The 27,336-nt window shown below is 44.6% G+C and overlaps 1 protein-coding gene across 4 annotated transcripts in view; it reads left to right on the top strand.

Moving 5' to 3' along the window:
- Positions 1 to 22,751, top strand: part of ST7L (suppression of tumorigenicity 7 like) — a 271,485-nt gene extending 248,734 nt beyond the window's left edge. For all 4 annotated transcript variants that reach the window (XM_063955386.1, XM_063955385.1, XM_063955384.1 and 1 more), the window contains 3 exons: positions 7,413 to 7,505; positions 16,355 to 16,494; positions 22,404 to 22,751. In XM_063955386.1, the coding sequence (XP_063811456.1) occupies positions 7,413 to 7,505; positions 16,355 to 16,494; positions 22,404 to 22,499 (329 nt within the window). In that variant the 3' untranslated portion in view covers positions 22,500 to 22,751. The remainder of the gene's footprint in view (positions 1 to 7,412; positions 7,506 to 16,354; positions 16,495 to 22,403) is intronic.
- The last annotated feature ends 4,585 nt before the right edge of the window (positions 22,752 to 27,336 follow it).

Below are 27,336 nucleotides of genomic sequence, written 5' to 3'. Positions count from 1 at the left end.
GTAATTTGTTCCATCCGCTTTGCTTCCAGTCAGGATCTGAACCCTAAAATGGTGGGCCATTCCATGAAAATAGGAAAAAATGTCCCATACGTGACAGTTAAAAAAAAAAAAAAAAATCAGCTGTGTATCTTTTCAGTTTTCAACATAAGTTATCAAGTTCAATTCTAGCTCTTTCATAAAAATATAACACAGGCTCTTAATTTGGAGTTGAGGGGAATTATCAAGTAGAAGTTTCCTTTTCAGAATGGTAATGGCTTGGCCTGTCCCGGACGTGACAACAACATTTTGTGATCTTTTATGTATTCCAATAGTTCTCTAACAGAATCTTTTTTTACTGGTGCATATATAATACTATGAGGCCCATTTATCATTAAATATTTTCTGTGGTGTACCCGCAACTATTAATGATCCTCCAGATGTTCTATTTAGGGATCACAGCAGATATCCACAATATCTCTCCTTTTAATATGCAAATGTGCTGCCCGATTCACCAAGCTCCAGAGTGCGAATCATTCTGGCTTTTGGCCACGATAAGTAATACCATCTCCAAATTTTGCACATTCCCCTCCGTCGGCCCCAATGACGCATGCACTGAGGACCCAAACCAGGAAGCAGTGTGTTAGCTTTATGCTATCACACTGCTTCCAGCTCTTCACCAGGGCAGGCTCTTTTAGGAGCCCGTTTTCTGGCAGGAGCAGAATAGTAAATTAGTGCGAAAATATACATTTTCACGTCATGAATTTACGTGAAAAATATTTATCACATTACAAATGCGGATTTTGATTAATATACCCCTATTCCTTATATATTGAGAGTATATCATTCATGGATAGTGGAAATACATCACATTATACAGTAGCCATACAAAGCATGAACTGCTATTATGTTCCCATTCTTTATTGCAATTATTACTGCACCATACACTTGATGTATACCTGTCTACAAACCCCTGAATGTTTAAGTACCCTATTCTCCTGCGTATTTGTACATGTGCATTCTGTCACTATATGCAGTGTGCTGTAAATGTAACCTCTCACATTGCACTCTGATGTGCTGTTTTTTATTATATAATAAATGATAAGATTGTAAAACAATATGCAACATGTTCTGTAAGTTTTGACGGTCTCTAGCATTATTTAGCCATCCTGAAAACCTATGTCATACAGATGCGTCCTCATACATCTAGCCTGTCGTGATTGAGCTACTAGGTCCTGTGCAATTCTGCTAATGTTGGGTGTCTTTTTTTGCTTCTTTTTTGACGAACATGCGTTGCAATGTGACTAGAAAGCACGGCTGTGCTGATCAATATTATATGACACTTGTATGTAGTGTGTGACTGAGCCTGTATACGGAGAAGAACAGAACTTGTATTGGAAAAAAGCTGCTGCTGCTACACAGATTCAGAGACTCAGATATACAGATATACACGTGTCATATCAAATTAAGCAGCACTGCGTCCTCATGCATCGTAGTTACATTGCAACACATTTTTAAAGCAAAAATTACGCCCAACGCTAGAAGAATCTCACTTGATCTTGCATGCCAAGAGGGGCTGTGTGGCGTGACTGCAGCAAAGATGTACATTATGAGGACATATCTGTATATTTTAAGCTAAAAATGATTGTTTGAGATCTTTGTTTTGCAATTATATCTACAGTACATTTCTCTAACGTCCTAGTGGATGCTGGGGACTCTGAAAGGACCATGGGGAATAGCGGCTCCGCAGGAGACTGGGCACAAAGTAAAAGCTTTAGGACTAGCTGGTGTGCACTGGCTCCTCCCCCTATGACCCTCCTCCAAGCCTCAGTTAAGATTTTGTGCCCGAACGAGAAGGGTGCAATCTAGGTGGCTCTCCTGAGCTGCTTAGAGTAAAAGTTTAAATAGGTTTTTTTATTTTCAGTGAGACCTGCTGGCAACAGGCTCACTGCATCGAGGGACTAAGGGGAGAAGAAGCGAACTCACCTGCGTGCAGAGTGGATTGGGCTTCTTAGGCTACTGGACATTAGCTCCAGAGGGACGATCACAGGCCCAGCCATGGATGGGTCCCGGAGCCGCGCCGCCGGCCCCCTTACAGATGCTGAAGCAAGAAGAGGTCCATAAATCGGCGGCATAAGACTTTCATGTCTTCATAAGGTAGCGCACAGCACTGCAGCTGTGCGCCATTGCTCTCAGCACACTTCACACTTCGGTCACTGAGGGTGCAGGGCGCTGGGGGGGGGGGGGGGCGCCCTGGGAAGCAATGAATTTACCTTATTTGGCAAAAAATACATCACATATAGCTCCTGGGCTATATGGATGTATTTAACCCCTGCCAGTTTTCCAGTAAAAAGCGGGAGAAGAGCCCGCCGTGAAGGGGGCGGGGCCTATCTCCTCAGCACACAGCGCCATTTTTCCCACACAGCTCCGCTGGTAGGAAGGCTCCCAGAATCTCCCCTGCATCCTGCAACTACAGAAACAGGGTAAAAAAGAGAGGGGGGCACTTATTTGGCAAAATAACAGATATAAGCAGCTATAAGGGATAGACACTTATTGTAAGGTTGTCCCTATACATATATAGCGCTCTGGTGTGTGCTGGCAAACTCTCCCTCTGTCTCCCCAAGGGGCTAAGTGGGTCCTGTCCTCTATCAGAGCATTCCCTGTGTGTGTGCTGGGTGTCGGTACGTGTGTGTCGACATGTATGAGGAGGAAAATGATGTGGAGGCGGAGCAATTGCCTATAATGGTGATGTCACCCCCTAGGGAGTCGACACCTGAATGGATGGCCGTAATTAAGGAATTACGTGACAGTGTCGGCACGTTACAGAAAACTGTTGACGACATGAGACAGCCGGCAGCTCAGTTAGTGCCTGTCCAGGCGTCTCAAACACCGTCAGGGGCTATTAAACGCCCGTTACCTCAGTGGGTCGACACGGACCCAGACACAGACACTGACTCCAGTGTCGACGGTGAAGAAACAAACGTATTTTCCAGTAGGGCCACACGTTACATGATCACGGCAATGAAGGAGGTTTTGCACATCTCTGATACTGCAAGTACCACAGAAAGGGGTATTATGTGGGGTGTGAAAAAAACTACCCGTAGTTTTTCCTGAATCAGATGAATTGAATGAAGTGTGTGATGAAGCGTGGGTTACCCCCGACAAAAAACTGCTAATTTCTAAAAGATTATTGGCACTATATCCCTTCCCACCAGAGGTTAGGGCTCGTTGGGAAACACCCACTAGGGTGGATAAGGCGCTCACACGCTTATCAAAACAAGTGGCGTTACCGTCTCCAGAAACGGCCGCCCTTAAGGAGCCAGCAGATAGGAGGCTGGAAAATATCCTTAAAAGTATATACACACATACTGGTGTTATACTGCGACCAGCAATCGCCTCAGCCTGGATGTGCAGTGCTGGGGTGGCTTGGTCGGATTCCCTGACTGAAAATATTGATACCCTGGACAGGGACAATATATTATTGACTATAGAGCATTTAAAGGATGCATTCCTATATATGCGAGATGCACAGAGAGACATTTGCACTCTGGCATCAAGAGTAAGTGCGATGTCCATTTCTGCCAGAAGAGGATTATGGACGCGACAGTGGTCAGGGGATGCGGATTCCAAACGGCATATGGAAGTATTGCCGTATAAAGGGGAGGAGTTATTTGGGGGCGGTCTATCGGACCTGGTGGCCACGGCAACGGCTGGGAAATCCACCTTTTTACCCCAAGTCACCTCGCAGCAGAAAAAGATACCGTCTTTTCAGGCTCAGTCCTTTCGTCCCCATAAGGGCAAGCGGGCAAAAGGCCACTCATATCTGCCCCGGGGCAGAGGAAGGGGAAAAAGACTGCAACAGACAGCTTCTTCCCACGAACAGAAGCCTTCCCCCGCTTCTGCCAAGTCCTCAGCATGACGCTGGGGCCTTACAAGCGGACTCAGGCACGGTGGGGGCCCGTCTCAAGAATTTCAGCGCGCAGTGGGCTCACTCGCAAGTGGACCCCTGGATCCTGCAGGTAGTATCTCAGGGGTACAAATTGGAATTCGAGACGTCTCCCCCTCGCCGGTTCCTGAAGTCTGCTTTACCAACGTCTACCCCCGACAGGGAGGCGGTATTGGAAGCCATTCACAAGCTGTATTCCCAGCAAGTGATAATCAAGGTACCCCTCCTACAACAGGGAAAGGGGTATTACTCCACGCTGTTTGTGGTACCGAAGCCGGACGGCTCGGTGAGACCCATTTTAAATCTGAAAGCCTTGAACACTTACATAAAAAGGTTCAAGTTCAAGATGGAGTCACTCAGAGCAGTGATAGCGAACCTGGAAGAAGGGGACTACATGGTGTCTCTGGACATCAAGGATGCTTACCTCCATGTCCCAATTTGCCATTCTCACCAAGGGTACCTCAGGTTTGTGGTACAGAACTGTCACTATCAGTTTCAGACGCTGCCGTTTGGATTGTCCACGGCACCCCGGGTCTTTACCAAGGTAATGGCCGAAATGATGATTCTTCTTCGAAGAAAAGGCGTCTTAATTATCCCTTACTTGGACGATCTCCTGATAAGGGCACGGTCCAGAGAACAGTTAGAGGTCGGAGTAGCACTATCTCAAATAGTACTACGACAGCACGGATGGATTCTAAATATTCCAAAATCGCAGCTGATTCCGACGACACGTCTGCTGTTCCTAGGGATGATTCTGGACACAGTACAGAAAAAGGTGTTTCTCCCGGAAGAGAAAGCCAGGGAGTTATCCGACCTAGTCAGGAAACTCCTAAGACCAGGCCAGGTGTCAGTGCATCAGTGCACAAGGGTCCTGGGAAAGATGGTGGCTTCTTACGAAGCGATTCCATTCGGCAGATTCCACGCAAGAACTTTTCAGTTGGATCTGCTAGACAAATGGTCCGGATCGCATCTTCAAATGCATCAGCGGATAACCCTGTCTCCAAGGACAAGGGTGTCTCTCCTGTGGTGGTTACAGAGTGCTCATCTCCTAGAGGGCCGCAGATTCGGCATTCAGGATTGGGTCCTGGTGACCACGGATGCCAGCCTGAGAGGCTGGGGAGCAGTCACACAGGGAAAAAATTTCCAGGGCTTGTGGTCAAGCATGGAAACGTCACTTCACATAAATATCCTGGAACTAAGGGCCATTTACAATGCCCTAAGTCAGGCAAGGCCTCTGCTTCAGGGTCAGCCTGTATTGATCCAGTCGGACAACATCACGGCAGTCGCCCACGTAAACAGACAGGGCGGCACAAGAAGCAGGAGGGCAATGACGGAAGTGGCAAGGATTCTTCGCTGGGCGGAAAATCATGTGATAGCACTGTCAGCAGTGTTCATTCCGGGAGTGGACAACTGGGAAGCAGACTTCCTCAGCAGACACGATCTTCACCCGGGGGAGTGGGGACTTCACCCAGAAGTCTTCCACATGATTGTAAACCGTTGGGAAAAACCAAAGGTGGACATGATGGCGTCTCGCCTCAACAAAAAACTGGACAGATATTGCTCCAGGTCAAGGGACCCTCAGGCAATAGCTGTGGACGCTCTGGTAACACCGTGGGTGTACCGGTCAGTGTATGTGTTCCCTCCTCTTCCTCTCATACCAAAAGTACTGAGAATCATAAGAAGGAGAGGAGTAAAGACTATACTCGTGGCTCCGGATTGGCCAAGAAGGACTTGGTACCCGGAAATTCAAGAGATGCTCACGGAAGACCCGTGGCCTCTACCTCTAAGACAGGACCTGCTCCAGCAGGGCCCATGTCTGTTCCAAGACTTACCGCGGCTGCGTTTGACGGCATGGCGGTTGAACGCCGGATCCTGAAGGAAAAAGGCATTCCGGATGAAGTCATCCATACCCTGATCAAAGCCAGGAAGGATGTAACCGTACAACATTATCACCGTATTTGGCGTAAATATGTTGCGTGGTGCGAGGCCAGGAAGGCCCCTACGGAGGAATTTCAACTGGGTCGATTCCTGCATTTCCTGCAAACAGGACTGTCTATGGGCCTCAAATTAGGGTCCATTAAGGTTCAAATTTCGGCCCTGTCGATATTCTTCCAAAAAGAACTAGCTTCTGTGCCTGAAGTTCAGACGTTTGTCAAGGGAGTACTGCATATACAGCCTCCTTTTGTGCCTCCAGTGGCACCTTGGGATCTCAATGTAGTGTTGGGATTCCTAAAATCACATTGGTTTGAACCACTCACCACTGTGGACTTGAAATATCTCACATGGAAAGTGGTAATGCTGTTAGCCCTGGCTTCAGCCAGGCGTGTATCAGAATTGGCGGCTTTATCCTATAAAAGCCCTTACCTAATTTTTCATACGGACAGGGCAGAATTGAGGACTCGTCCTCAATTTCTCCCTAAGGTGGTTTCAGCATTTCACTTAAACCAACCTATTGTGGTGCCTGCGGCTACTAGGGACTTGGAGGATTCCAAGTTGCTGGACGTAGTCAGGGCCCTGAAAATATAGGTTTCCAGGACGGCTGGAGTCAGAAAATCTGACTCGCTGTTTATCCTGTATGCACCCAACAAGCTGGGTGCTCCTGCTTCTAAGCAGACGATTGCTCGTTGGATTTGTAGTACAATTCAGCTTGCACATTCTGTGGCAGGCCTGCCACAGCCAAAATCTGTAAAAGCCCATTCCACACGGAAAGTGGGCTCATCTTGGGCGGCTGCCCGAGGGGTCTCGGCTTTACAACTTTGCCGAGCAGCTACTTGGTCAGGGGCAAACACGTTTGCTAAATTCTACAAATTTGATACCCTGGCTGAGGAGGACCTGGAGTTCTCTCATTCGGTGCTGCAGAGTCATCCGCACTCTCCCGCCCGTTTGGGAGCTTTGGTATAATCCCCATGGTCCTTTCGGAGTCCCCAGCATCCACTAGGACGTTAGAGAAAATAAGAATTTACTTACCGATAATTCTATTTCTCATAGTCCGTAGTGGATGCTGGGCGCCCATCCCAAGTGCGGATTGTCTGCATTACTTGTACATAGTTATTGTTACAAAAATCGGGTTATTGTTGTTGTGAGCCATCTTTTCAGAGGCTCCTTCTGTTATCATGCTGTTAACTGGGTTCAGATCACAAGTTGTACGGTGTGATTGGTGTGGCTGGTATGAGTCTTACCCGGGATTCAAAATCCTTCCTTATTGTGTACGCTCGTCCGGGCACAGTATCCTAACTGAGGCTTGGAGGAGGGTCATAGGGGGAGGAGCCAGTGCACACCAGCTAGTCCTAAAGCTTTTACTTTGTGCCCAGTCTCCTGCGGAGCCGCTATTCCCCATGGTCCTTTCGGAGTCCCCAGCATCCACTACGGACTATGAGAAATAGAATTATCGGTAAGTAAATTCTTATTTTTTGTGACACGTATAATATGTTTGGAATTATATCTGTGTGTTCTATAATAATAAAGGCATATCATTGTTTTCCCCTAACAGCGTTTAGGATTCTACCATATCCCTTAGAAAAGGGACATCTTTTTTATCCTTACCCTGGGTGTACTGAAAATGCTGACCGAGAACTCTTACCACGTAAGATGTAGCTAGCGTTTGTGTGCCCCTGTTTGTGTGCCCTCAGAATGAATCGCTGGAACACTCTAGGTCTAGGGTCCAACACACAGCTGTAGCTCAGTCTCCTACACCTCAGGTGTTCAGCACATGCAAGCATCACAGTACATTTAGGTCAGAAACAGAAATGTATCAGCGTGCAGTTACCATTTGTCGTTAATGGCCACCAGGCCATATCCTTTGGGTAAAGTAAAGTAAATAGCTTTTATTACTTCTCCATACTATGCACTCCAGTATAGCTGTTAATTGCAACAAGTCTGGTTATCACTTAACAGTTAAACACTTTGCACAATTCGAGCTCTGTGGCCATTTTCACTTTATTATATGCTTCAAAATACAATGTTCAGTTGAGTTAAAAAATTTACTTTGGATTCTTAAGGAATTAAGCAATTTCCCTTGAACTCCCCGGCAGCCCCGGACTCACAATAAAGTGCAATACACATAAGATATATCTTAAAGATCTTGCAAAAGATCTAGGAGTGGCCACATCCAGGAGCATGCTGTCATTAATGATCACTTCAGATTTTCCCTGCAGCAGGAAAGATCAGAGCATCTGACCACCGACATGCAGTACCACGCTTCGGTATTGTTCTCGTTCATAGACACTGAGCTATCTGCACTATTATGAATGATTTGTCGTTCCGATCCGTCAGAAACAAGCAAATCCATCATATAATCGTCTAGTGTATGGGTACCTTTACAGGGGTGTATTAGGATGTAAACAAGCCAAGGCATTTTTTTAAGGATTCCTAAATGGGGGGGGGCAAAAGCTGTGGGGGGAACAGGGTCTGATGACATGTATGGGGCATCTGCCCACCTGCAGTGCAACATGGTTTTCCCAATTGCTAACAACTCTGAATAACCCCACTGTATACAGGATCCAGGTGCTTGGGATGCCGGCTGTCAAAATACATTTTAATTAATGTCGGAATACTGGCGTCAGCATTCCCAGCTGTATTGGGATTCCTGCGCTGGTATTCTGACTGCCGGGATCCTGACTGCATCCCAGTGTAAGGTTGATGACTCTTCCAGTGTGATAAAAGTGCATTGCTGTGTGTTCTACATTGTAATCCTCCCACCACCTCCATCTTAGTTACAAGAGGGTTGGCTGATCGCCATCGATAGTTAGCAATCCCCAATGGTGAGTACCAGATTGTTATGCACATGCGCAGGCACTGTCTGATCATACTCAAACCATCAGTTATTTCTTACTGATTGTGATAAACCATTGACAGTTATCACTAGCTCATTATGACGTTGGGGGTAATTCAGAGTTGATCGCAGCAGCAAATTTGTTAGAACTTGGGCAAAACCATGTGCACTGCAGGTGTGGCAGATGTAACATTTGCAGAGAGAGCTAGATTTGGATTGGTTATTTTGTTTCTGTGCAGGGTAAATACTGTCCGCTTCATTTTTACATTGCAATTTAGATTTCAGTTTGAACACACCCCACCCAAATCTAACTCACTCTGCACGTTATATCTGCTCCCCCCCCCCCCCCCCCCCCCCCATTGCACATGGTTTTGCCCAACGGCTAACAAATTTGCTGCTGCAATTAACTCTGAACTACCCCCACTGTCACTCAGTGGTACTCTGGCCGCACTTATAATCCATCTAATTTTAATTGTTAAGAAAAATAAGTTCGCTCAACTGTTATATTACCTCCTGTAAGTATCTATCATAATGCTAATGCTGGGAGCCAAGTATCTCTACTCCTAAAAATACAATGAAACATGTATCCCCTTAACCCATGTACCACCCCCACTTCCATCTACCCCAAAACACCAGTGAAGCACCACACTTATTATTAGTATACACTTAAACATTGGCCGTAAGCGGTCTGTAGCTTCTTTATAGTGCAGGTGACTACTCCCTCTCGACTCCTCTATACTGACATTTGCCAGTGCCTCAGTGTCACAATACTGATAATACTGGGAGAAGCTTGGTGCATCTCAGAGTTTGATTGCTCAGGCTATACCCCAAAGGAGAGGTTTAATGACCACAAAAGCCCTGGCTCCATAGACCGATATGCCTAATGGTTGATCAGTTACTAATGATCCTACTTCCCTCACACCCCGGCCATGTCCTCTCCTTCATCACCCTCCTTTCCTCACACCACAGCCTCTCTTGCACCATCTTTCTGCCCTCACAGTCCAGCCATATCTTCTCCTCTATCTACTTCTTCCCTCACACCCAGGCCAATTCTTCTCGTCCATCAGTCTCCTTCCCTCACACTTCAGCCCCATCCTCTACTCCATCACTCTCCTTCCCTTGCAACTTAGCCACAACCTGTCCATCATCCTCCTTCCCTCACGCTCCGGCCCCATCCTATCCTCCTCCTTCCCTCATACATCGGCCACATCTTCTCCATCATCCTCTTTTCCTCACACTCTAGCCCCTTCCTCCATCACTCTCCTTACCTTAAAACCCAGCCACATCCTCTCCTCCATCATCTTACTTCCCTCACACTCCAGCCCCATCCTCTCCTCCATCAATCTCCGTCTCTCAAATCCCAGCCACATCTTCTACTCCATCATCATCCTCTTATACTCGCACCCTGACCACATCCTCTCCTCCGTCACCCTGCTCCTTCCCTCACACTCCAGCCCCACCCTCTCCATTACCCTGCTCCTTCCCTCACACCTTGGTCACATCCTCTCCTCCATCATCCTCCCTTATACCTCGGCCACATCCTCTTCTCCCTCATACTCTAGCCCATCCTCTCCTCCATCACAATCCTTCCCTCAAAACCCATCCACAACCTCTTAGAGTTAGAGGGATTTGGAAGGGTGGAAACTCTTCTTGGGGGCAGATCATGCCAGTAACTTCACCTATACTTGTTTCTCTAACGTCCTAGAGGATGCTGGGGACTCCGTAAGGACCGTGGGGATAGACGGGCTCCGCAGGAGACATGGGCACTTTAAGAAAGACTTTAGTTCTGGGTGTGCACTGGCTCCTCCCTCTATGCCCCTCCTCCAGACCTCATTTTGATACTGTGCCCAGTGGAGACTGGGTGCTTTTCAGGAGCTCTCCTGAGCTTTCTGACAGAAAGTATTTTGTTAGGTTTTTTATTTTCAGGGAGCACTGCTGGCAACAGACTCCCTGCATCGAGGGACTGAGGGGAGAGAAGCAGCCCTACTCTCTGAGTTGCTTCTTAGGCTACTGGACACCATTAACTCCAGAGGGATTGGTACGCAGGATCTCACCCTCGCCGTCCGTCCCAGAGCCGCGCCGCTGTCCCCCTCGCAGAGCCGGAAGATAGAAGCCGGGTGAGTATGAGAAGAAAAGAAGACTTCAGAGGCGGCAGAAGACTTCATGATCTTCACTGAGGTAACGCACAGCACTGCAGCTGTGCGCCATTGCTCCCATACACCTCACATACTCCGGTCACTATAAGGGTGCAGGGCGCAGGGGGTTGGCACCCTGGGCAGCAATATGAACCTCTTTTTGGCAAAAAATATAACATATATACAGCTGGGCACTGTATATATGTATGAGCCCCCGCCAATTTTACAGTTGAAGCGGGACAGAAGCCCGCCGTCGAGGGGGCGGGGCTTCTCCCTCAGCACTCACCAGCACCATTTTTTCTCCACAGCACCGCTGAGAGGAAGCTCCCCGGACTCTCCCCTGCTTATACCACGGTAGACAAGAGGGTTGAAAAGAGAGGGGGGCACATAATTCGGCGCAAATTACATACAGCAGCGCTACTGGGTAAACATTAAGTTACTGTGTTATTCCTGGGTTATATAGCGCTGGGGTGTGTGCTGGCATACTCTCTCTCTGTCTCTCCAAAGGGCCTTGTGGGGGAACTGTCTTCAGAAAGAGCATTCCCTGTGTGTGGTGTGTCGGTACGCGTGTGTCGACATGTCTGAGGAAGAAGGCTATGTTAGAGAGGAGCAGGAGCAAATTAATGTGGTGTCTCCGCCGACAGCGCCGACACCTGACTGGGTGGATATGTGGAATGTTTTAAATGCTAGTGTAAACTCATTGCACAAAAGATTAGACAAGGCTGAAGCTTTGGGACAGTCAGGGTCTCAACCCATGCCTGATCCTATGTCGCAGGGACCGTCAGGGTCTCATAAGCGCCCACTATCCCAGATTGTTGACACAGATACCGACACGGATTCTGACTCCAGTGTCGATTACGATGATGCAAAGTTACAGCCAAAATTGGCAAAATCCATTCGATATATGATTATGGCAATAAAAGATGTTTTGCACATCACAGAGGAACCCCCTGTCCTCGACAAGAGGGTACATATGTACAAGGGAAAGAAGCCTGAGGTAACCTTTCCCCCCCTCACACGAGCTGAACGAGTTATGTGAAAAAGCTTGGGAATCTCCAGATAAAAGACTGCAGATTTCCAAAAGGATTCTTATGGCGTATCCTTTCCCATCAACGGATAGGTTACGATGGGAATCCTCCCCTAGGGTGGACAAAGCATTAACACGCTTATCCAAGAAGGTAGCCCTCCCGTCCCAGGATACGGCTACCCTCAAAGATTCTGCTGACCGCAAACAGGAGATTACCCTGAAGTCCATTTATACACATTCAGGTACCTTACTCAGACCGGCAATTGCGTCGGCCTGGGTGTGTAGTGCTGTAGCGGCATGGACGGATACCTTATCTGAGGGGATGGATACCCTAGATAAGGATACTATTTTATTGACCCTGGGGCATATAAGAGATGCTGTCCTATATATGAGAGATGCTCAAAGAGACATTAGTCTACTGGATTCTAGAATAAACGCTATGTCGATTTCTGCCAGAAGAGTCCTATGGACACGGCAATGGACAGGTGATGCCGATTCAAAAAGGCATATGGAGGTTTTACCTTACAGGGGTGAGGAATTGTTTGGGGAAGGTCTCTCGGACCTAGTCTCCGCAGCTACAGCTGGAAAATCAAATTTTTTACCTTATGTTCCCTCACAGCATAAGAAAGCTCTGCATTATCAAATGCAGTCCTTTTGGTCACAAAGAAACAAGAAAGTGCGAGGTGCGTCCTTTCTTGCCAGAGGTAGGGCAGAGGAAAAAAGCTGCACAACACAGCTAGTTCCCAGGAACAGAAGTCCTCCCCGGCCTCTACAAAATCTACCGCATGACGCTGGGGCTCCACTGGCGGAGTCCGGCCCAGTAGGGGCACGTCTTCGGAGTTTCAGCCACATCTAGGTTCACTCCCAGGTGGATCCCTGGGCAATAGAAATTGTTTCTCAGGGTTACAAGCTGGAATTCGAAGAAGTGCCTCCTCGCCGATTTTTCAAATCGGCCCTACCAACTTCTCCCCAGGGAAGGGAGATAGTGTTTTATGCAATACAAAAATTGTATCTTCAGCAGGTGGTGGTCAAGGTTCCCCTCCTCCAACAAGGAAAGGGATATTACTCGACCATGTTTGTAGTCCCGAAACCGGACGGTTCGGTCAGACCCATATTAAATTTGAAATCCCTGAACCTATACTTGAAAAGGTTCAAGTTCAAGATGGAATCGCTAAGAGCGGTCATCGCAAGCCTGGAAGGGGGGATTTTATGGTGTCCCTGGACATAAAGGATGCATACCTTCATGTCCCCATTTATCCACCTCATCAGGCGTACCTCTGATTTGCGGTACAGGACTGTCATTACCAATTTCAGACGTTGCCGTTTGGTCTCTCTACGGCCCCGAGAATTTTCACCAAGATAATGGCGGAAATGATGGTGCTCCTGCGCAAGCAAGGTGTCACAATTATCCCGTACTTGGACGATCTTCTCATAAAAGCGAGATCAAGAGAGCAGTTGCTGAACAGCGTATCACTTTCACTGAAAGTGTTACAGCAACACGGCTGGATTCTCAATATCCCGAAGTCGCAGTTGGTTTCTACGACTCGTCTTTCTTGGGCATGATTCTGGACACGGACCAGAAGAGGGTTTATCTCCCGATAGAAAAGGCCCAGGAACTCATGACTCTTGTCAGGAACCTATTGAAACCAAAACAGGTGTCAGTGCATCACTGCACTCGAGTCCTGGGAAAGATGGTGGCATCATACAAGGCCATTCCCTTCGGCAGGTTCCATGCGAGGACTTTCCAATGGGACCTACTGGACAAGTGGTCAGGGTCACATTTACAGATGCATCGGTTGATCACCCTGTCCCCCAGGGCCAGGGTATCACTCCTGTGGTGGCTGCAGAGTGCTCACCTTCTAGAGGGCCGCAGATTCGGCATTCAGGGCTGGATCCTGGTGACCACAGACGCAAGCCTCCGAGGTTGGGGAGCAGTCACACAGGGAAGAAATTTCCAAGGTCTTTGGTCAAGTCAAGAGACTTGCCTTCACATCAACATCCTGGAACTAAGGGCCATATACAATGCCCTACGTCAAGCGGAGACCTAACTTCGCGACCAACCGGTTCTGATCCAGTCAGACAACGTCACCGCAGTGGCTCATGTAAACCGCCAAGGCGGCACAAGGAGCAGAGTGGCGATGGCAGAAGCCACCAGAATTCTTCGCTGGGCGGAGAATCACGTAAGCGCACTGTCAGCAGTGTTCATTCCGGGAGTGGACAACTGGGAAGCAGACTTCCTCAGCAGACACGACCTACATCCGGGAGAGTGGGGACTTCATCAGGAAGTCTTTGCACAGATTACAAGTCAGTGGGAACTGCCACAGATAGACATGATGGCGTCCCGCCTCAACAAAAAACTACAGAGGTATTGCGCAAGGTCAAGAGACCCTCAGGCAGTAGCTGTAGACGCCTTAGTGACACCGTGGGTGTTCCGGTCGGTCTATGTATTTCCTCCTCTTCCTCTCATACCCAAGGTGTTGAGGATAATAAGAGAAAGAGGAGTGAGAACAATCCTCATTGTTCCAGATTGGCCACGGAGGACCTGGTATCCGGATGTGCAGGAAATGCTCACAGAAGATCCGTGGCCTCTTCCTCTAAGACAGGACCTGTTGCAGCAGGGGCCCTGTCTGTTCCAAGACTTACCGCGGCTGCGTTTGACGGCATGGCGGTTGAACGCCGGATCCTACCAGAGAAAGGCATTCCCGTTGAGGTCATCCCTACGCTGATAAAGGCTAGGAAGGATGTAACGTCAAAACATTATCACCGTATATGGCGAAAATATGTTTCTTGGTGTGAGGCCAGGAATGCTCCTACGGAAGAATTCCATCTGGGCCGTTTCCTTCACTTCCTACAAACTGGAGAGAATTTGGGCCTAAAATTAGGCTCTATTAAGGTCCAGATTTCGGCCTTATCCATTTTCTTTCAAAAAGAATTGGCTTCTCTTCCAGAAGTTCAGACTTCTTGGCACCTTGGGACCTTAACGTGGTGTTAAGTCTTCTAAAATCACACTGGTTTGAACCACTTAAAACGGTGGAGTTGAAATATCTCACGTGGAAGGTGGTCATGTTGTTAGCCTTGGCTTCGGCTTGGCGAGTTTCAGAATTGGCGGCTTTATCACATAAAAGCCCATATCTGGTTTTCCATATGGATAGAGCGGAGTTGTGGACCCGTCCTCAATTCCTACCTAAGGTGGTCTCATCCTTTCATATGAACCAACCTATTGTGGTGTCTGTGGCTACGCGTGACTTGGAGGATTCCGAGTTACTTGATGTGGTCAGGGCTTTGAAAATTTACGTGGCCAGGACGGCTAGAGTCAGGAAAACTGAAGCGCTGTTTGTCCTGTATGCAGCCAACAAGATTGGTGCCCCTGCTTCAAAGCAGACTATTGCTCGCTGGATTTGTAACACGATTCAGCAAGCGCATTCTACGTCTGGATTGCCGTTACCGAAAACGTTCAAGGCCCATTCCTCGAGGAAAGTGGGCTCTTCTTGGGCGGCTGCCCGAGGGGTCTCGGCACTACAGCTGTGTCGAGCTGCTACTTGGACGGGTTCAAACACCTTTGCAAAATACTATAAGTTTGATACCCTGGCTGAGGAGGACCTCATGTTTGCTCAATCGGTGCTGCAGAGTCATCCGCACTCTCCCGCCCGTTTGGGAGCTTTGGTATAATCCCCATGGTCCTTACGGAGTCCCCAGCATCCTCTAGGACGTTAGAGAAAATAAGATTTTAAACCTACCGGTAAATCTTTTTCTCGTAGTCCGTAGAGGATGCTGGGCGCCCGTCCCAAGTGCGGACTACTTCTGCAATACTTGTACAGTATATAGTTATTGCTTCCATAAGGGTTATGTTATAGTTGCATCGGTCCTGCACTGATGCTATGTTGTTTTTTCATACTGTTAACTGGGTAGTTTATCAAGTGATACGGTGTGATTGGTGTGGCTGGTATGAATCTTGCCCTGGATTAACAAAATCCTTTCCTCGTACTGTCCGTCTCCTCTGGGCACAGTTTCTCTAACTGAGGTCTGGAGGAGGGGCATAGAGGGAGGAGCCAGTGCACACCCAGAACTAAAGTCTTTCTTAAAGTGCCCATGTCGACTATCCCCATGGTCCTTACGGAGTCCCCAGCATCCTCTACGGACTACGAGAAAAAGATTTACCTGTAGGTTTAAAATCTTATTTTCTTTAAATTTGCCTCCCACAGATGTCTCTAGAGAAAATGATGTACTAATCCCACTTACTTTAGTGTTGATCCTGGCCACAATTGATTTAAATTCATCCAAGTGAAGCCACTTCTAAAAAAAAAAAAAATTCCGGGACGATTTTAAATTCCTAATCCGCTCCTGTATGAATCTACACTTATAAATACCAGTTGTATTAAACCCTTAAACTTGCATCTCACTGTGCATCTGACTGTTTAGTTGTACGAAATTCTTAAACCAATTGCATTGATTCTTTTTTTTTTTTTGTTATATTTCTTATGTCCTGCGTTTTCCTACAGCTTTTCATGAAGTTTCTGTGTACCCAAAGAAGGAGCTACCTTTTTTTATTCACTTCACTGCTGGTCTGTGCTCTTCTACTGCAATGCTGGCACTTCTAACCCATCAATTTCCAGAGCTCATGGGAGTTTTCGCAAGAGCTGTAAGTGACCAATACTAGGTGCCAAGTTATTATTTATACAGGTTGAGTATCCCATATCCAAATATTCCGAAATACGGAATATTCCGAAATACGGACTTTTTTGAGTGAGACTGAGATAGTGAAACCTGTGTTTTTTGATGGCTCAATGTACACAAACTTTGTTTAATACACAAAGTTATTAAAAATATTGTATTAAATGACATCCAGACTGTGTGTATAAGGTGTATATGAAACATAAATGAATTGTGTGACTGTACACACACTTTTTTTAATGCACAAAGTTATAAAAAATATTGGCTTAAATGACCTTCAGGCTGTGTGTATAGGGTGTATATGTAACATAAATGTATTCTGTGCTTAGACTTAGGTCCCACCACCATGATATCTCATTATGGTATGCAATTATTCCAAAATACGGAAAAATCCGATATCCAAAATACCTCTGGTCCCAAACATTTTGGATTAGGGATACTCAACCTGTATTATTTGTGCAGTGTCTGTAGTAATTGTGTATCCTTGTGTCCCTATTTTAGAACAGGGACACAAGAATAAACAATTACATTTCTTAAACAAGGACATTCTCTTTGGAAGCAATTAACAGGGCTCCATTTTCCATCAAGGGCCTTGTGGAAGAGTGCTTCTAAAGACGTTTTTGTGTTATGGAAACATGAAGGAGAGCTCCTTTCAAAATGTATTACATTTTCAAAAAATTATTTTTAAAGTTCTGCAACATCTTCAGAATGTTTGCATCGATTAACATTAAGTGATTCAAACTTGGGTCTGCCTTCTTTTTCTGCCTTCTTTTTCCAAGTCCCTACAAGATTCCCTGCTTACTCTGTTAATAAAACCGATCCATAGGTCTTTTATCCACAAATACTGTACTGTATATCAATGCCACATATTATTTATTTTCTTTAGTAGAAAAATATTTGGATTAAATAATCAGAGAGGGGACAATGATTTACGCTTTACTGTGAGTTTTGTTTTTATAGTCACATAAGTAATGCAAACCCAGAAATGTCCTGCAAGAGTTTTGACTGATGAAACTTGTTTATCATTTTTTTCACTTATCAATATAGAAACATAGAAACATAGAATTTGACGGCAGATAAGAACCACTTGGCCCATCTAGTCTGCCCCTTTTTTATTTTATCCTTTAGGCAATCTCAACCCTTTTTTAACCCTTTTTTAACCTTAATTCTTTGTAAGGATATTCATATGCCTGTCCCAAGCATGTTTAAATTGCCCTACAGTCTTAGCCTCTACCACCTCTGATGGGAGGCTATTCCACTTATCCACTACCCTTTCTGTGAAGTAATTTTTCCTTAAATTTCCCCTGAACCTCCCCCCCTCCAGTCTCAATGTATGCCCTATACTTCTTTTCCTTTGAAAAATGTTTTCCTCCTGAACTTTGTTAAGACCCTTGATATATTTGAAAGTTTCTATCATGTCCCCCCTTTCCCTTCTCTCCTCCAAACTATACATGTTAAGATCTTTTAGCCTTTCCGGGTAAGTTTTGTGATGTAGGCCATGCACCATTTTAGTTGCCCTTCTTTGTACACTCTCTAATGTATTTATATCCTTCTGGAGATAGGGTCTCCAGAACTGGACACAGTATTTCAGATGGGGCCGTACCAATGACCTATACAGTGGCATTATCACTTCTTTTTTCCTGCTACTGATTCCTCTCCCTATGCAACCACGCATCTGACTTGCCTTTCTCATTGCTTTGTTGCATTGCTTTCCTACCTTCAAGTCACTTGAAACAGTGACTCCTAAATCTCTTTCCTCCTCAGTAGTTTCCATTATAGTACCCTTGATACTATACTTAGCCTTTGGGTTTTTGAGACCCAAGTGCATGATTTTGCATTTTTTAGCATTAAACTGTAGTTGCCACGTTCTTGACCATTTCTCAAGCCTACCTAGGTCATTAATCATTTGTTTGACCCCTCCCGGTGTGTCTACCCTGTTGCATATCTTTGTATCATCTGGAAAAAGGCATATCTTCCCTTCAATACCATCTGCAATGTCACCAACAAAGATATTAAAGAGAACTGGACCAAGTACAGATCCCTGGGGTACTCCACTGGTAACATTTCTCTCCATAGATTGCACTCCATTAACTACGACCGTCTGTTTCCTATCCTGCAACCAGGTTCTTATCCATTTAACTGATTTATAATCCACCCCCAGGCTTTCAAGTTTATTTAGCAGTCTGCGATGTGGGACAGTGTCAAATGCCTTACTAAAGTCTAGATATGCTACATCTACAGCTCCCCCTTGATCTATTATTTTCATCACAGAGTCAAAAAAGTCAATAAGATTTGTTTGGCATGATCTCCCACCAGTAAATCCATGCTGTTTTGGATCCTGTAAGTTGTTTGATTTAAGATATTCCACTACTCTTTCTTTTAATAGTTTTTCCATTACTTTCCCTACTACTGATGTAAGGCTTACTGGTCTGTAGTTACTTGCTTCTTCCTTGCTTCCACTTTTGTGCAGTGGAACTACATTTGCTCTTTTCCAGTCCTCTGGAATAGCACCTGTATTTAGTGACTGGTTAAATAATTCTGTTAAAGGTGTAACCAGCACATCTTTTAGCTCTTTGAGTATCCTTGGGTGTATCCCATCTGGTCCCATTGATTTATCCACTTTTAGTTTTGAAAGTTCTGTTAGGACCTTCTCCTCTGTAAATGTATTTTCATCTACCTTATTTTTATGAATGTCCTTGCAACTTAACTGTGGCCCCATCCCTTCTTCTGTAGTAAATACTGAGCAAAAATAATTATTTAGGTGATCTGCTATTGACTTGTCTCCCTCCACCAAATGCTCACTCTCTGTCTTAAGTCTTATTATTCCTCCATTTGATTTTCTCCTTTCACTTATATACTTAAAAAAAGTTTTGCCCCCTTTATCTACTGACTGGGCCATTTTCTCCTCAGCTTCTGCCTTTGCACGTCTGATCACTTTCTTAGCATCCTTCCGTCTGTCCAGATACACCTCTTTGTCGTTATTATTTTGAGTCTGTTTGTATTTCCTAAAAGCCATCTTTTTTGCTTTCACACTAGTTGATACTTCTTTTGTGAATCACACTGGCTTCCCTTTCCTGGTGCTTTTCCTAACCATTTTGATACAAAGGTCTGTTGCACTTAGCATTGCACTTTTCAGTTTTTTCCACCTCTCCTGCACTCCTTCCAAGTTCCTCCAGTCTGCCAATGAATCACTTAAACATCTCCCCATTTTTGCAAAGTCAGCATTTCTAAAATCCAACACCTTTGTTTTTGTGTGACAGGAGTTGGATCCTGTCTTTATACTAAACCATACTGCTTGATGATCACTGGATCCCAGGTGCTCACCCACATATATATCAGATATCCTATCACCATTTGTAAGAATTAGATCTAATATTGAATCTTTGCGAGTGGGCTCCCTCACCAATTGCTTGAGAGATGCTCCCTCTAAGGAATATAAAAATTTGCCACTTGTAGCTGAACTTGCAAAAGACCCCTCCCAATTTACATCAGGTAAATTAAAGTCTCCCGTGATTATGACTTCTTCCTTAAAAGCCATTTTAGAGATGTCCAACAATAGGTTCCTGTCCAAATCCTACATTAGGTCATTACATAGAAACATATAATTTGACGGCAGATAAGAACCACTTGGCCCATCTAGTTTGCCCATGTACATGCACACACTTACACACTAGGGTTATTTTTTTTAATTTTTTATTTGTTGGGAACAAATTAACTTACCATCACATTTTTAGGCTGTGGGAGGAAACTGGAATACACAGCTTGGGTAGAATGTACAAACTGCACAGTTAGGACGATGGTAGGAATCAAACCCATGACCTCATTGTTGTGCCATTAAACCAATATGTATCTTTTCTTAGGTAATATTCATATACATTTTAAATGCTGTATCTTTGAAAGTGCTGAACTGTGTCGTTAAAATCTCAGCAATTATGTGATAATAGCACAATCATTTTGCCTTGTATAATATATGTCCGCTATAAGTACATGTCATTTATCAAGATTCCAGTCTACACTCAGATACTGTAGTCTAAGACAGCTGAGACATGACTCTTGCTCACTGCTAAAAACACAAGGTCACTGCCACCACAAAATATTTTAATATGTGCATTCTCCGCCCACATATTAATATTTCACACTTTATTACACACATTAATATTTCAGTTATTTACACATAGGTGCCTAGCATTTGGCCTCACAGGCTGTCAAGTTCAACAAAAAAACACGAAGAGTAACCTACAGGGTGATTCAAAAGTTGCAGTACACCCTTTTGTTTCAAAAACTGTGCAGGAAATGGGAAAACTGAATACTCCAGTAAGGTATGGGTGAGGTAGGCTATCTTTTAGGGTATGTACCAAACATGGGCACCATCTTGAAATTGGTCATCTTGAATCTAAATCAGTTTTCCCATTTCCTGCTCAGTTTTTGAAACAAAAGGATGTACTGTGAATTTGACAAGAGTGTACTGCGACTTTTGAATCACCCTGTAGATTAAATGTTTTTAATAAAAAAACATTTCCAAGGTTTAGTTACAGAAAAATATTACAAACATGGAAAAACAGATTATATTGCAAACGTTTCAAGAAAATAACAAACAGGAAAATGAAAATAGAGTTCACTAACTTACTTTGCATGTTAGAACTCTGCTGTGAAAGAAGTCACGTAAGAATGGTTTGATGCATTACCAGTCTAAAGTCCCTCCTTTAGGTAATATACACTTTCTCCCAGTTTTTCGCACTCTTTTATCCCCCACCATCTGCTCCAGGGCCTCCACATCTCTTTGTGCTAGAATTTAATGAATCAGTCACCCACTCCTAAGTAACTCTCTCAGTAGATAGGGAGGGTTGTTGGGGCAAAATTCCTTTTACAAGTCAACCAATGAATCGTGGTACACTTCTCTAACCTCTCTCATAACCTCTTTGAGATTTATATATCTCTTGAATTGGCCAGGACCGAAGCATATATATTAAGCACGCAATTCTTTGTGACTGGTACAAGATCATTATCTTGCTTACTGACCTCATAGAAGCCCCTTAATACACAGAACCCAGTCACACATAGGTCAACAGAATACAATTGTATTATACATACAAAGTACATGAAATATAATTTCTGGTGATTACTTCTGGCTCTAACCACCACAGCATAGAGTGAAAATAATAGAAAACACCTAATAAAAATATTTCTTCTTTCAGCACTTTGATGGTTAATAAATGGTAATTGAAACCATTATCATTTTCTTGTGAAACATTGATTAAATCTTCCATAGCACATGCCATGTGTTTATTTGTTTTTGCATGGGCTTTACTGTGTTAGCTTCTCTTATGTGGCTGGAAAGTAATGATTTGTGTCTAGGACTTGAAAACACACAAAACCATATCTAAAATGTTTTATTACCACATTAAAAACTATTAATTTCCACTTTGCCCCTTACTTCTATCTGGAAACATCCCTTGTTTCCTTTGGGGTGTACTGCTGCCATGGCTACACCTTGGCATTCCCGCAACTTAGGAAGATTAAGTGTTCTCTGCAATATCAGAGTTTTGTAACTTGTATGAGTTTGTATGATAGACCTGATAATGGAATCATGCTTTTAAATTCTGCTAAAAACGCTGTTTTCCAGCAAACAGAAAAATATCAGCAGAATGAGCTGTGAATTGATTATAGTGTTAGAAAAATCCGGGATTCCTGCACCGCAGGATATTTCCTTATACACCCACATTCCTGGGTAACAGTATTTTGAATTCCCCAAGAAAATAAACAATGTCTGATTCTGAAGTAGTAATGCAATAACTCCAGTCTCCCGTTAATTATATGCATTGAATGATGAGAGAAATAGCACCACTGCCTGTTTGCTCATTCTCTGTTTTGTCTCAGTTTTTTGTGACACTGCTAGCCCCCTTCAGTTTTATTATGGAAAAGATTGAAAGCGTAATGCCATCCAGCTTCTGGCACCAGCTGACCCGGATGTAACATGTATCTTATCCACATAAGATTACAAGAAAAAGAAGAGAGCCAAGACTCCGATAGTGACTTTTGGGCCCCGTAATTCTGAACATCTACAGAAAAGAGGAAATCCAGTTTCGCTTCTAGTTTCCTGGATACTAAACATGCTGATGATCCAGTCTAAAAGGAAACAGTAGTTGGATAATAATTTCTTATGAAATTAAAATGTGTATATTAATTAGAAGCAAATAAAAAAGTTTGAATTTCGATATTATAAAATTCTTTTCTTTCCTGCTTCTTTACAGTTGCCATTAATTATCATTGACTTTCAGCTTTATTTTCCCTTTAGAACAAGGAAGCCTGAGGGGGAGATTTCCTGGTACTGTGTAACAAATTCTATTTTGAATAGCTTAATATTTATACAGAACTGTCTGATATTATAAATGTTTCTGCAGCAGGGTACATTGGTTTCCACAGGGAAACATCGGGGGTGTAGAGTGGATCTTGATCCAGAGGCACCAATAGGCTAAAGCTTTAGGCTGTCCCAGGATGCATTGAGGCCTCCTCTATAGCCCCGCCTCCAGGCACTGAGAGCTCAGTTTCGAGTTTGTGCCTGCAGCAGCAGGTCACCTAACGGGAGGGCTGCACTGGGCAGCACTGAAAAAGCTTTCTGACAGAAGATTTCTTCTCTGGGCTGGCAGCGCTGTATGTCAGGGTGACACTTCACCTTCCAAGCGGCGTTGCATACTCCTGCGGCTCAGTTCCCGGGTACTTGCGGCGGAGACGTCCCGACTTAGGCACACAGTCGCAGACTGCTCTCCTGGTTCGTGTGGCTGCTACGGGGAGGAGGTAAAAGGGTCCCCCAAATGGGACCCACCATTAAATCGCGTTCCATCCGCTACCTAGGGAGACGGGTCACGACGCTGGCATGAACACTGTCACCGAGCAGGGACGCCACTAGACCACCAGGGCGTCTGAGTACAGGTCGGGTGTACTAACACCCCATTTAATAAGGCTCACAGTACCCGGGGTGGAAGTCCAGCATTGGGGAGGTGGCGCTTGACCTGTTGCCCCTCCCCTGGCTCACTGCACCATCTCCTCGCAGATTTCCCACCCTGGACCTGCCTTACACTCTCCCTCACTCCCTAAGACGCTGGGCGACATCTTCTGAGCATAGCTGCGTCTGGTCTCCGGGACTGCAGGGCAAGGTCTCCCTTGTAAAGCCGCCTGTATACAGCGCTGAGTCTTTGCAAACACTAAAGTATCCTACATGTCTTTTTAAACAGACAGTGTTAGTTGAGAAAGAGTGTACTGTTTCCAGAATATATTGTACAAGTATTCTGATATATCCTCCTGTTACTTTTATATATATATATATATATATATATATATATATATATATGTATGTATGTATATATATATATACACATACTAGTCCAGTGCAGCTTTATTGAGATGATAATCTCTGCATTGCCTGTGACTGTGTGTACCTGTATCTGCTGTGTGGTTTCACTCTCAGTGTTTCCCAGATATAACTGTCACTATATTCTGTACTCTGAGGGACTAGGTGTGTCAGGGTCATTTATAGTGCGACACAGTATTTATCCAATACGTATATTATACTGTGTCCCATTATACTGGATTTATTCGCAGGTATTGTACTTTGTCTGGCTTTATCGTACTGTGTTTTCGGAAAAAAAGGCATCTGCTTCTGCATGGTATATTGATTCAAGATGTATGAGGAAACATCTGTATCCAAGCAGAGGCAGAGGTCACAGTATTAGCAGCCGTGTTAGTGCTCTGTGCAGGTGGGTTGGTTGTGAAAAAGTGTTCGGCATATGTGTAATGGCCATTATGTGTGTCATGTGTATAAATGCATCAATAATATGCAGCATATGTGTAAGGGACATTGTTTGTATAAGGACATTAATAAATGTTGTTATAATGTGTAAGGCGCCTTATGTTGATAAGGAAATTAATCATGTGTGCCATATGTGTAAGGGGCATTACTGTGTGGTATTATGTGTATAAATGCATTACTAATGTGTGGCATTATGTGTATAAGGTGCTCTATTGTGTGGCGTAACATATAGAAAGGGCACTACTGAGTAATCTAATGTGAATAAAGAGCAATATGGTGTGGTGCAATGTGAATAAGGAGCAATTCAGTGTGATGTAAAGTGGATATAAGGGGCACTACTGTGAGGAGTAACGTATACAAGGTAAAGTGGTACTACTGTGTGATGTAAAGTGAATAAGGGACCCTATCGCATGATATAATGTGAATAAAGTTGCAGTACTGTGTGGTGTAATTTCAGTTAGGGGGACTTTTGTGTGGCCATGCCCCTTCCCAGCAAGAACATGCCCCTTTTTGGGCTGTGCGCAGAATGTGCACACTGTTCCTATTTTAAATATAGGGGGTATGAGTACTATGAGGAATGCTATGGGTGAGGGGTGATGGTGCTGTTAAAGGAGTGCAGGGTCAGAGGTGGAACTAGTGGTAGTGCTAGGAGGGAACCAGCCAAAAACTTGCCTAGGGCATCATATTGGTTAGGGCCTGCTCTGGCTGAGATAGCTGAGGCGGGGGTAACAGTACCCAGCTAGTCCAGGTGGCACAGTGTCCTACACCCACCGGAGCCACTGTGCACCGCCACGGACAGAAACCTGTGAGGCTCCTTAAAAGACCGCACTTTCGGGATGACACAGAGGGCGGCCACGGTCCCCCACCCCACGCAAGACTTCCTAACCAGCTGTCACAGGGGCCTCTGATATAGCAGCAGGGATCCCCACCACCCGCGGCGGCACCAGGTCCCCATCAGCTGCTCCAGCGCTCACGTGGCTCAGCCGCAGGAGGGACACCAGAGACTCATCGCCGGGTCGCCGCTGAAGTAGACCCCGCCGAGCCAGAGACCAGGGTAGCGGTGAGAGGAGCACAGGAGCCGCGGCGAGAAGAGGACAGGATCCGCAGAGGGTAAGGTCCGGGGCGGATCACACTGGAAAAATTTAAATAATCTGATTGGCTGCTATGGGAAACTTCTCCACCCTATCTCTAAAGTGTTTGATATATCTCCCCCTAGACCCATAATCTCTAAGAACTCCAATAGCTTCTCTTAGAATTGCAGTCTCATCTCAGGCCACCTGCCTGATACACAATGGCTCTTCTGGGCTCTCCCACTTGTCTCACTGTGCTTATAATCTCTCTGCCGGAACCCGGTCTTCTTGAGACAAATCTCTCTATCCATTTCCAACTCTTCCTTAACCTGCTCTGATGAATTCCAGTGCTTTTGGAACAGACCACATTCTCTGTCTTGAAATGGTCCTAAGAAAGCTTCCCTGCCTCTTGCATGTGGCTTCTCATAGGTGTCTAGGGATGGCCATCGACCATCGATGTTTAGTAAGCACTGATGGTCTGACACTGGTGATAACTACGGGGAGTTCAAAAAGTCTCTTTGCAGTGACTCTTAAGCAAGATTACCCACAGAAAATGTGTGCTAAGTAATATGACAACATAATTGTTTTGAATGTGTATAGATAGCGAACATCAGGTGCAGTGGTCAAATGTCAGATAGCTCAGTCTGCGGCCATTGATGATTCAACCATGATGGTTAAAAACCATCAATGCTTCACCCTGAAATGGCCATTCCTAGTTATAGAATTCCACTTTTCAGTCTTGTGTGGGAGAAATACAAAGTACCTGGTGCTAATAGATACTCAGTATCAATGTGTCAACTATTGTCAAATAACCCTAAAATGGGGAGCTGCCCCACACAGAAAAAGGATACAAAGGAAAAGGGAGATTGAGTGCTGGTGTATGGCAAAAAGGTTTACATAGAAGAAAAATCTGTTCCACTTTGATAAATAGGTAATTACTGCAAGTAGTGGTAAGTTATAATGCAGTCATGTGAGGGTAAATGGACCAACAGTGTTGCATGGAAACACCTCCCTTGAATGTATCTGATGTTAGTTGTTTAGATGTATGGTAGTTGTCTCATAAGAGTAGCTGTTTGATCAGCAACAGTCAGTATTAGATGTGCAATAGCAGCGTTAGGCTGCATGCTGCACAGGAGGAGACATCGCAGAGGAGGAAGATAGCGCTGAACCTTGCTGGACAGGTACATTAGGGTAATGTACCCCAAACAGCCCGACCCGAGTAATTAGTACCTGCTTCCCCCCTCTCTGCGCCCTTCTCTATAGTAGCATATGGGCTACTATTTCGCAAAATGACCTTCAGGTTATGTGTATAAGGTGTATATGAAACATAAATGCATTCTGTGTTTAAACTTATCTCATTATGGTATGCGAATATTCTAAAATACAGAAAAATCTGATATCCAAAATACTTCTGGCCCTAAGTATTTTGGATATGGGAGACTCAACCTCCGTCCATAGTACTTAAGATTCAATCAACTTATAATTTACTTAGATATGTTATTTTAAATCATTTTGGAGGTGTAGCCAGTCTCACTTATGCTACAGGTAATAAAAAGATCTATGAGTTTCATTTCCATTGAAGAGCTGTGTAAGTGTATTACATTGCTATGTAAAGAGTTCACTATATTCCTAAATCCTTTTTATTCTGTAACATAATAGTAGTAATCAGACATGTGCCGTAATTATTATAATAGAAACTAAAAAAAGATCATCCTCAAATTCTATTTTTCCTAAAAGTGCCGCAGAAATAATTACAGCTAATAGTTTGAATATTAACAGCTGTACACAATAACTATGATAAAAGTAGCTTTTAAACTCATTTGTGGTAAAGGGCGCCACCTTTAGGACAATTAGAATATAAGTAACTGCTTAAATATGTATAATTTCCTCTGAGATCATCTTTATTATACATGCCTGCAGGGAAGGTAGACTG

This window comes from Pseudophryne corroboree, chromosome 2 (assembly GCF_028390025.1).
Source record: "Pseudophryne corroboree isolate aPseCor3 chromosome 2, aPseCor3.hap2, whole genome shotgun sequence".
Lineage (NCBI taxonomy): Eukaryota > Metazoa > Chordata > Amphibia > Anura > Myobatrachidae > Pseudophryne > Pseudophryne corroboree.
The sequence above is the reverse complement of the archived record's forward strand: the minus strand, read 5'-3'. Positions and strand labels throughout refer to the sequence as shown.